This window comes from Myripristis murdjan, chromosome 7 (assembly GCF_902150065.1).
Source record: "Myripristis murdjan chromosome 7, fMyrMur1.1, whole genome shotgun sequence".
In the NCBI taxonomy this organism is placed as follows: domain Eukaryota; kingdom Metazoa; phylum Chordata; class Actinopteri; order Holocentriformes; family Holocentridae; genus Myripristis; species Myripristis murdjan.
The window spans coordinates 18885860-18897359 of NC_043986.1; the positions used below are offsets into that span (position 1 = coordinate 18885860).

The 11500-nt window shown below is 40.3% G+C and overlaps 1 protein-coding gene across 1 annotated transcript; it reads right to left on the reverse strand.

The window, feature by feature from the left end:
• Positions 1-1190: 1190 nt before the first annotated feature.
• On the reverse strand, positions 1191-3868 carry trh (thyrotropin-releasing hormone). Its single transcript, XM_030055864.1, has 3 exons — positions 3763-3868; positions 3119-3312; positions 1191-2543 (listed from the first exon to the last, which is right to left on the reverse strand). Exons 2-3 carry the CDS (start codon positions 3294-3296, stop codon positions 1927-1929), a joined length of 795 nt encoding a protein of 264 aa, XP_029911724.1. The 5' UTR covers positions 3297-3312; positions 3763-3868; the 3' UTR covers positions 1191-1926.
• Between the last annotated feature and the right edge of the window lie 7632 nt (positions 3869-11500).

Below are 11500 nucleotides of genomic sequence, written 5' to 3' on the forward strand. Positions count from 1 at the left end.
ATTCAGGTCCAATTTGTAACTGTACGTTTTATACTGGGTTGCATATTAATCTGCAGATTTATTGCACAGAGCAGAGATGATTAGTTGATCAGTCCACTTACAGAAAGAAATTCATTATAATTTTTTTAATTACTGATGAATTGTTTCTGTTATTTATCAAAGCAAATCACCAAACATCTGATTCCCTCTTCACTAATATAAGTATTCAGTTATAAATTTATTTTAGCCATTATTCACAAGAGAGTAATTTAAAGATGACACTTTGGGCTCGACTAACCTCCTATAAGACTAAATGATTTCTTGATTAAATAAAAAAAAATTGATTATCCACAAATCAATATTATCTGAATATTATCATTAATTGCAGCCCTATTCATCCCCAGAAAGTGTATGTATATGCCAAGAAAGAGTAACTAGATTTTCAAAAACTAATAACCCTTGCCCACGTTGCATTACACAACTGTGGTCTCTTCATTTGTCCTTCATTTCAGATCAGATGGACCCTGGGCATGAAAACATGTGGGCTGATGGCTGCGGGTCCCTTTTCGGACACCTGAACTCTGCTTTCACTGTGAGTCATGCTTTGACTGGTGTTGCTTCTGGCTGGCTCATGGTCACATTGTAAGAGAAAGTTGTATTTGTAGCCTGTAGTACAGCCACTGTTTTCAGCAAGGTCCAGGTATGTGGTGCATCAAACCCCAGCTGAATGAGTTAAAAAGGGCCGACAACCACTATCCACCGTGGTCTTGTTTTCTGTAGTTGTAAGATGTAGTTCTTCTAGTGTGAGTGTGTGTGTGTGTGTGTGTGTGTGTGTGTGTGTGTGTGTGTGTGTGTGTGTGTTTCAATACAGTCCACAGTTGAGGGCTGGACCAGCTCCCTATCTAACACATGCTTGAGGAACAATTTGCATATTGATCAAGTCTGTGGACAAGGGCCCCAAGGCATTGATGGAATGAGCCCAATTAGGCTGAGGAGAGAGTCGGGTACCTGACACACACTGCCTGTTATTGACTCACAGTAATTAATGCAGATGGGGCTATGGCGGGTAATTGCATTCTTGGACTAGATATTTAGAGCTGTAGCTGTGTGTGCTTACTGAACCAAGTTTAATAGGCTTTTACATTGCATGAAGGCTACATAATCTTAAATACATGCATTCTTTGCAGCTGATTTTATGTGAAGGCCATAAATCTTTACGAGTGCATTTTATTGTAGGCTACAACAAAATCATTAGTGATATGATTAAGGCAGAGGTAACATACAGTTTACAACAGGTCAAATAAACTTTAAATCCATGCAAAAATTAATGTAGAAAAATAATCAATGACACTTTTAATATGCTGTGGTAATAATTATATTTTACATAAGTAGAAAACAATAAACAAATTAATCAATAAATATAGCCAGACTATGGGTTTTATTTCTAACACTATGAACATAATAACTTAAATTTGTGGCTATAAGTTCGATCTCTTTTTTCCAGCCTAAGCATATCAGTAAATGCTCAGACTGGAAGCGTCTGTAGCCTCACGGAGGCTACATCGCCAAATGCTTTCATCCTTGGTCTGAGATGCCAGCATTATCTCACTAAATGAACATGGATAACAATATAAATTCAACATACAACATAGGCGACACCCTCTTATGAATGGGATTCCAGTGACACTGAGTCACATGTGCGTCTCTGTTTTCAGGTTTAGTGCACAATTACGCACAAGCTCTCCAAGGAAACAAACAGCAGATAAATGTTTTGCGATACGATCGAAAAGTCTCTGCCAACTAAAATTACTGTAGCACAAAAGGTGTAGTCATGTCAATTGATTAACTCCTTAAAATAATTCATCATGGGCAAGTAATTTACTGATTTATTTCGTTACATTACAGCAGTACATACGCACACATGACGGTTTTTTAATCATTATTATCCTACTCTGCTTCCACCAGATCCTCCTCAGGCGCCGACCTTTTACCCGGGTGTTGTCTCTTCTCCTCCGCGTGACTCTTGGTCATGTTGTCTAAAAAGTCGAGCAGCAGGCTGGACTTGCTGCAGCTCGTAGGGTCCAATACATCACATGGACTGTTTGTGCCTAAATCCGGATTCGAGTTATCCCAAAAGCGTTTCCCGGGATGCTGACGCTTTTCCAACTCTCGGAGGTCACCATCTGCATCCGGATCCCCGTAGGCGCCCCCATCCTCTGCCCCCGGGTGGCGTTTACCTGGGTGCTGGCGTTTGCTCTGTATCAACAGGTAGCGTTTGCCTGGATGCTGTCGTTTTGAAAGTTCACCGAGGAGCACGATGGGGTTTTCAGAAGTTTGTCCCATCATCGAGCGCTTTCCCGGGTGCTGCCTTTTCTGGAGCTCCAGGAACGAATCCATTTCGTCTTCGCGTTTGCCCGGGTGTTGTCTCTTTTCAACATCCACGTAGTCTTCATCCTCGTCTTCTTCTCTCCGTCCTGGATGCTGCCGCTTCTCCAAGTCCTCGTTGTATCTCTTGCCGGGATGCTGTCGCTTTGTTACCCACTCTGGTTGGAATGAAAATCCATCTGGGGAATTGAATGGAGATACTTATATCAGTCCCACTAACAGTACTAATCCCAAATCCACGCTGTCCCTAGCATGTCGTTCACCCTCTCTCAGAGACGTTTACGCCGTGCGTAAATTACGCATGCCACTTGAGAAGCCTATTGTAGCCTGACTTATTTTCAAAACAGTTTTGCACATTTTAACAAAATCCATTTTTGCCAGTTTTATGCTATTCAAATATTACTGTTTCATCAAATATTTCTTCTTATATATCTGGTAAATATCTAAACTTGGCATGAAGCGCCTTATGAAATCGCACAATTGTTTTCCATTTCAGTGTGTTGTCATATTAATTGAAAATGCTTCTATGCTTAAACTTACAGGCCATCTGATTATAGTAATAAACACAAATTTAAAATAAGGATAAATTACAGGTTAATTTAATGGCAAAAATAGTTTGTTTAAGCACATAATTCCACAGTTACACAAAAAAAAAAGCTTGGCAGAATTTTTCAACTTTAATCAAGAGAAAATGTCGTTTTAGGCTAGTTGTGTTCGAGGGTCTGAAAAGTGATCCAAGACATATTTTACGCACCAGTTCTGCCGTCTCCATCCTTTATCTTTTTGAGAATGGACCCTAACAGGAGACTCTCTGCTCTCTGCAGGATGATGTCGTCTATGGTCCTCCCGTCCCCCGCATCATCCTGTCCTCCAGACAGTGCCAAGTTACAGACCGTGAGAGAAGCCAAGATGAGTAGACACGTCGACTTCATGGTACTTTAGTTGGTCCTGTGATGAGGAGATAGATTATGGTAGACGGAAAACATGAATGTAAATTATAGGGAGCAATCAAACTAATGATAGGCTGCACTGCAATTCACATTCACCTTAAAGAAACCATTAAATCCAATATTCAGACTGACTTTTAGTTTTCGTAAAACAACTGAAAGACAATCTTTCAGTACTGTGAAAACATAAACAAAGTAGGTTTTTTGAAGATTTTTCTTGAATCAAGCATCATTTTCATATCAGATTGGCCATTCTTCTCGGCTTCCAAAATAAATCTTGAAACAAGTGAAACTTAACAGATTTTAACTAGTAAGATTTTAAGAATTAATGTATCTTATCCAGTTATCATGGCGCAGTACCTTTCCTAAATCCCTAAAACGGTCACTTAAGACAGACTTTTTTTTTATTTTGCAGTGTCGAAGAAGTCAGTCTAAAGTGAGCCACACTTACTTGGGAAATCTCCAAATTCGCCTCTCTCGCCGTTGAGCGCTCCACAGGCGGTGACAGCGGTTGCCCTCTGCTTCTCACAGCGGTTGGTGACCCGTATGAGGCCAAGCCTGGAGGTATGAGCAGATAACTTTGCGCCTCACCATTTATACTGAGTGGTCACTGGCGTCACACCAACGCTGTAGTCATTTTTCAGGATCCCTTGTCTCCATTGATGTCACCAAGTCGTGCGCATCTTGACGGTGGTGGATGTCTGCCCTATAGGGGACGCTGTCCAATTCGTCACTAGAAAATCAAATGAACCCACCGAGGCTGAGGCAGGGGAGACGTACAGCAGCATAATGACTTGATCAGATAAATTCGTCCTCAAACTTTGTTTTCTAGCTGCTGAGCTTGGAAATGAAAATGAATTTTAACAGCACATGTATTTGTATATTTGTTACCTTTTTCAAAGTAAATGAAAAAATGTCAGAGGTGGTATAGTTCCACCTATTTCCAATGCAGTTCCAGATTTTGTCACTTTTTTTTTTTTTTTTTTTTTTTAATGTGAGCTTCTTGAAGCCAAATCTGGATGGACAAGGTCTCAGCATCATGACAAAATTTCTTGAGTTCTGCAAGGGCACCGGAGATAAATGCTAAGAAAGACCCATTCATATATATGTAGGCACAAAAAGAAATGTCAAATGGAAAGCAAAAACCCATCAGTGCCCCCCTTTTCATTTACAGTGCGACCCAGCAGTTTTCACACTGCCACAGTCAAATAACTCCAGACTCTTGGTGAACTAGTGCACAGTCAGTCTCAGTCAGCGGTGGTGTTGGTGTGAACTGAACTGACCGTGTAATGATGTAATTACCTGCTTTCAACGTGCTGTCACGTCCAATACTTCAAACAAGTTTAGACTCAGTCAGGCTTGCAGTTAAAAATATCAATATCATCTGGATGAGCATTAGGGATGCTCCATGACTGATTTCAGTACATACTTCCACAACTCTAAAGCTAATCCACAGGTCATATATGTGTTATTACTCTTTCTCTTGAGACCGTGCAAACCTCTGTTTTGCAAAGTTTCTAATATTGAAATAAAAAAAGAAGATAGATACAGTATCCACTCACAGCAGAGGGCCTCATTCAGTATTATCAGGCATACGGTGTTTTACTTGGATCGACTGTAGTTAGCTCTCAGCCACACAGGTTAAATGAAAGAGCTAAAGGAGCACCTTGTTAAACCACACCATCTGAATTAGTGTCACTCTCCTCAGTTAAACTCAGATTCAAGGAGAGTGTAAAGGAGAAAAAAAAAATTCCCAGTCAGCCAAAAAAATTTCAAAATTTCTCTCTACACTGCATGACTGTAAAGGAACACAGACTGAGACAGGGGCTGGCACAATTAAAACATGTCTGACGTGTAAGGACGTGTGTCTGTCATTCATGTGCCTTCCTCATAGTGTATACACACATGCCCACAGGCACCATGAAGACAATTGTGCACGTGTCTGTTGGTTTTTAATCAGTTCAAAGGCTAGCAAGTGTTTAAACAAGTGAAAGCCTTGTAGTTTGACTGATTCAGTTTAGTGAACGTGGCATCCTGACACAAAGGATATCCTCTAGAATAAGGAGGATATAAAGAGTGCTGCAGTTTAGCAGCCACCATGTTGTCACTTCTTTCTTTAGTGTGCATCTCTGCCAGGCTGTGATTAAAACATAGGCTACCTTCCTTTCTCTTGCTTCTCCAGCGCTCATCCAATACAAAAGAGCTCACGATCAGTGTTTCAAAGCTGGAAAATCATAACAATTAGCGTTCAGGTCAGCGGTATCTACTGAGGAAGAGGACAGGTTAAATATGCACCCTCTGCAGTGGCTGACAATAACACGGCTCCCCAGCCTCCGTTTTCTGTTTACTCATGCTGGCGGAAATTATTTATTAATTTAATTTAGTCATGGTGAACTTCTTCAGTGTGACTTCTGCAAAGTTGCTTTACAGTGTTGCATGGCTACAGTACCTATACCTGTAAAACACAACACAGATCAGCTCCTGTAGTCTGTCAGGTTCAGACAGCACAGCATGGTCGAGCATGTGTGCTGCAAAACCTGTTGAGATGTTATAGTTTGCTGCATCTCTAGTATTCATAGGCCACTTTCCATTGGGTGTAGTTTTGATTTTGGGCAGGGCCCACCTGATTCAGATGTTTTGAAAAGGCACTTGTTCCTCACAGAAAGTAATAATAATAATAATAAAAATTAAATTAAATTAAAAAAAAAGATGTTGATTCACAGTGTGTACAATAGAGGTTTCTCACTTAACTGAAAATCTGTTAAATTAGATGAAGATAACGAGGTCTAAATGACCCCGTTAAGTAAACTGGGTCATTGCAGCATGAAAATGGCGAATAAACAGAATATGAGAGACAGAGCATACTGAATGTTAAATCCTGCATCTTTGTCAAATTCAGTCAAATAGAAAAATAATTTGAAATTTCTTTGATTTCACTTATTATGTAACTTGAAAGCAAAGAGAGAGGATAGTAATCAGGTCACTGCAAGTGACATCTTCTCATTCACAATAATGGACAATGGCTTTGGATTGACACAGATATCAAGCTGTGCGGTATCTCTTGCAAAAGAACATAATGTGAGTTTGAATTATAATATCTAATTTTTGTGCCACATTCAACAAGGATCAATGTAAAATTATGGAGAATTTTTTTTTTTTTTTTTTTTTTTAAAGTGACCCACAACCTCAATTATAAAACAGGTAGATCTGGTCCCTAGCTGTGATTGGCTGACACACATTTAAACCTGTTATAAGATATCCAATAAGAAATGACACATATGTAGCAGTCAGACTTGGTAATTATGATGTTTAGCTGCTGTTTAAGAACTGTATTGCCTGGTGGAAAATAGACAGTCAGTAATTTTTGATTTTGCTTTTCTTGATTAAGAATAAAAGATTTCATGAACATTTGTATTCTCTCCACAACCACAATATAAAAGCAGTGAGTCAGTTGTCAGTGCTTTACAATACCTCTTAGCTCTGCTATAATTACATTTAAGCACCACTTACCCTGGCTTATTGCTTATTAAGTCTCTAGTATTTTCCTTCAAGGCTGGAAATGAGAGAAGACTGAACAAACAGAGATGACTTTAAAAGAGGAGAGGCAATAGAAAGTACAAAGTTCAACAGCACTCACATTATTGGTGAAAGGAGAGAATGGATCAGTAGACGGGTGCAACACATAGTGGGAGGGGAGGAGAGGAAAATGGAAGAAGACACTTGCAAGTCAGGCAGTCAGAGGTGGCAAGTTAAGATGACCACCTGATCAGATGTCTGACTGACAGCAGGGGCATGTAAGGAGCAGACACTAGGAGACAGACAGGATGAAAGGAGACACCCTGCCAAAAAAACACAAAGACGCAAACAAACAAAATAAATAAATAAATCAACAAATGGATGAGTGGGTGCATGTGGATGACGTGCTAACCCTGTCCCCCAGAGCTGACACTGGCCTGACAGGGGTCACTGTGGCTGGGAATGAGTGACGGGTTACAGGGGAGCGGGGGTGGGGCTGGGGTGTGACTCTGCAGCGCGGGGTCACAGATCAGCAAGAGCGACTCGGCGCCACCGGTTGGCTTGTCCTGTTTGAGCTCTACAAGCTCTGACCATCACCTCAGAGCTCCACTGCATGTTAATGTAAAACAGGAATTCAGAGGAAAGTGGCTAAACTGTGACCCTCTATTTTCAGGTTCATGTTTTACTTTAATCAAGTCTACTATTTCATTGTTATGCATAATTTCCTTTGATTATTGTTCCTTTGGTTATTATTGTTATGTATCACTGGCTTCTTATTATTGATCACCCCATGCTGCGCACAATTTTGGGGATGTTATGATGGCAACTTGTAACGCCAATTCAATTTTAACCACTGTAATGCCATTCAGTGTTTAAATTTGTGCCCAAACGAATGTAAATGCTCACCTTAGACGATTTCTTGCTCTCTGTTGCTTTTTGAGAACGCTCTCTGAGCTGAATGATTGGGCAAAGCTGTCAAGAGAAGATGCTTTCATGCTGGTCTCTCTCCTGCAGGGCACTGGGTGACAGGGCTGATGCACAGGGTGAGCAATCTTTGACCCACGGTGCTTTGTGGGTGTCCAGACTCAGGGCATGAGCAGGGTGTGGGAGAGGGGATGAGGGACAGGGACAATGTGCGTCAGAGAGGGTATGTGCACTGGCAAGCGAGTAGAGGTAAATGCCAAAATGTGCTTGCAAAGGGCTCATGATGGGTGATTAGAGCAGCCCCTAGCTTCCTTTTTACAAAATAATACCACTGTCAAATAAGTGAGCCAGGACTTTTATTCATCAAAGAGAGGACAGCCCTGCAAATTGCAGCTGAAAAATGGCTGTAGAGGGGGCTGTGGGATCAATTGAAAACAAGGCAATGCTGTACCTTCTGAAACCCACACTATCAAATCTTCCAAACCACAATATCAGCAGTATTATAGACTTTTGCAGCAGCTTATAACAAATAAAAACAATAACTTTAGGCCACTGCCTTTTATTTTGAAGTTTTGTTTCGTGTTATAGATAATATTTTCCCTCTGCTTGAGCATTTTAGACAAAAGAGAAGTTTACATTTCCTCCTAGCAGAAGAGGCAAGTGCATTTTTATATTTAGTCGATTTATCTTCACATACTTATTTGCATTGTTGCGTGTCATTAAATATCATTAAGTTCAGTATAAACATGTGCATGGCTCATACTTGCACTGACTTCAGCTGGGAAGCCAAAGTCAGTACTCAGACTCTACAAAAACTGTGTTTGTCTCTTTTCCCAAGCCGACGATTAATGCCTTATATCTTCATCTTTCATCATGCTGAAGAGTTAGCTGGAGTTCTAATACAACACACACACACACGCACACATGCAAACACACACACATGCACACACACCGAGCAGGAGAGAGAAAGAGAATTTTGCATTATTTATTTTCAAATTTCATCTCTGTCTTTAGCGGTGTGTCTGGTTGCCCTGAGAATCCCATTATCTCTCAATAACCTTCGAGGCGCCTGTGTGTTTCTTCAGCCGGGGACCGTGATTAGTGCACTACTACCACATGCTACAGCTCACTTATCATCGCACTCCCTCTCTTTCCCTTCATCTCTGTCTCTCTTCATCTCCTCATCCCTCCATCACAGTCAGGTAGTGTCTGCGACTGACCGTAATTGTGGTAGATTGAGCTGATCTTTCAGTCTCAATGCCTGGCTGAAATGTAGATGTGAAGTTTTAAATATTTCATTCTTCTCAGGCGACAAAATGGAAAGTATTTCAGCAAAAAAATGTTCAGTGGGGGGCACTAATCAGAGTGGAAAGTTGTTGAATGCGAATGGTGGTTTGTTGAAAATTCTCTCAGCACACAGTTGATATGCACGCTTTGCTTGGAAGACTATGGCCTGTAGTCTTTCAGCATCATAGCTGTACTTGCATCATATTATATAAACAGTCATACTGTGGAATCCATGCATGTTGCCTATAAAGCCATGAAAGACTGGACAACATTTTTTACACACTGATTTGAAGTGATATTGCAAATAATATTTCCCTTAATCATTTGCTTTCTTACTACCTGTGTTGGTTTTGTCTCATTTTCCAATTCTCACATCATCAAAGATAAATATACACTATATGCCTTGCCTTGAGGTGTTAGTTTATTGTCATGGCTTTAATATTATGGACCAATGTGATGATATTGTTTAAATTTTATCAGACAGCCACTCAAGAAATCTGTGTTCATTCCAAATGTCTTAATCTAATACTATCTGGCATAAAGACAGTGAGTAATTTTCTTAGTCATTAAAATCTAATTGTGTCTTTCATTTTGGAAGACTTTTTTTCTTGAAAGCCTAGATGTCTAAGCTCTGGGTATTGTACAACTTGCTTTGAGGTGTGCTTACAGTAAATGAAGCTGCTCTACATAATGCAGAACTCCCCTCTGGATATCAGCTCCTCAGAAAATTTCATATTCCTCTCAGAAAGATCAGAGGCTCAGGTTAAAATCACCCAGGAGTATTTTGAGGCTTTCGTGGTCCTCGGCAGGTGCGTGGGAATGTGTGAGGATGGAACATGATAGCAATGTGCGAGTAGTGTATCACTATCTGCATACGAAGTTACCTAGAGCAGAGAAAATGTTTGGCCATCATCTACAACCCATCCATCTTGACTAGATAACCTGAGGGGGATTACAGACAGAGAGAGAGTCCTCCAGTATCCCACTTTAAACGACCCTCAGCCAGGATAATGTAATCGGGGGGATTGGTAGGCGGCTGCAAAGCATATTTAAAGTATATCTACCACCAAATGTAAATGCCACTCCATGCAAATGCTCATCTTCCTCTGTGTAGGTTGGAGTAGTTATGTCATATTTATGTCAGAAAATGCCTCCGCTGCATTTTTTGGAGTTGCTTGCTAGAAATATCATGGGCCTTTTTAACATTTCTGTTAACAGAAAAACCTTATTAATAGTTTTGGCGTCACAGGTTTTGAAGTGGCAGCAGGTCCCCCTTCCGGTCTGTTTTACTGTATTCTGGTCAAATGGGCCAGGAAACAGTCATACTAAAATCAGTTAAAATAGTTTTATTCAGTGTCATTTTAACAGTAACATTTTAACAGTATCTGGCTTTATTTGAAGCCAGATATCACTGTTTGTAGTCTAAAATGGCTTTACACGCCCACAAGTTTACAATAAACAGGACGACACCCCCTGATGGATTCTTCATAACCACTGAGATTAATGTGAAGCCTATCATATTCATAACATTTCTGTGTGTGTGTGTGTGTGTGTGTGTGTGTGTGTGTGTGTGTGTGTGTGTGTGTGTGTGTGTGTTTAGGTGCCTGTTCTGCGTGTGCATATATTTACCCTAACCCTAACCCATACTGCAGATATATATATTTGTGTATGCACAGAATATTCAAATCCACATTAAGATTGGAGCATTTATTACTCAAGTAGGTAGGAGGATGGCATTTTTAAAAAAAATGACTTTATGATATGCAGGTTTACAGCTTCAGTTGGATGTTAGTAGAAATAAGAGTAGCTAATAATAAAGGTATTTAAGTAAGACAATTTAAATGGTGGCCCACTTAAGATGAAAAAAAAAATGGCCCGATTTATTTCGCATGTTCAGGTAAAAAGGGACAGTAGCTAAAAATGGTGTTATAAAATCTTCATGCATCAGTATTTTATTTGAAAGAACTCATGAAGACACTGGTAATAAATAACATCTATTTCCTTTAGGTGAATCTCTCACTGATTAATCCCCCTTATTGACAGGTGAGGTTGGATGTGCGAGGCCACTGTGTGTACAGTCTCATTGACCAGTCATTTGAAGTGCAGCTCTGTCTACTGTAGTTACGTCAGACCTGACAAATCCATCGCAACATGTCAAGTTCTGCTGCAGCAACAACGCAAAAAATCATTTGCAGTGACTGGCTGTTAAATTTTAAAGAGCAACAGATGCCCCAACCTCATCTAGTCCATTTCAGCTAATGTCCCGATACCTGCTGGTGACTACATCCTACTGTGACTTCTTTTATTTACAGCTACCCAGGGTACAATGCTTCCATCAGGACTCTGTTTAGTGGGAGAAAGTCCTTGTAGATTAGAGGGAGTTCATGTTTATGTCAGTCAATAAAGGAAACCAGGGGCTGGGTCATTGGCTGCTTTGGATGTGAGTTTTGAGAATTTGAAAT

Coding starts and splice junctions, on each gene's coding strand:
- trh (XM_030055864.1), bottom strand. CDS start 3,296: ATGAAGTCGACGTGTCTACTCATCTTGGCTTCTCTCACGGTCTGTAAC. Junction 2,544..3,118: donor GGATGGAGACGGCAGAACTG/GTGCGTAAAATA, acceptor TCAATTCCCCAG/ATGGATTTTCATTCCAACCA.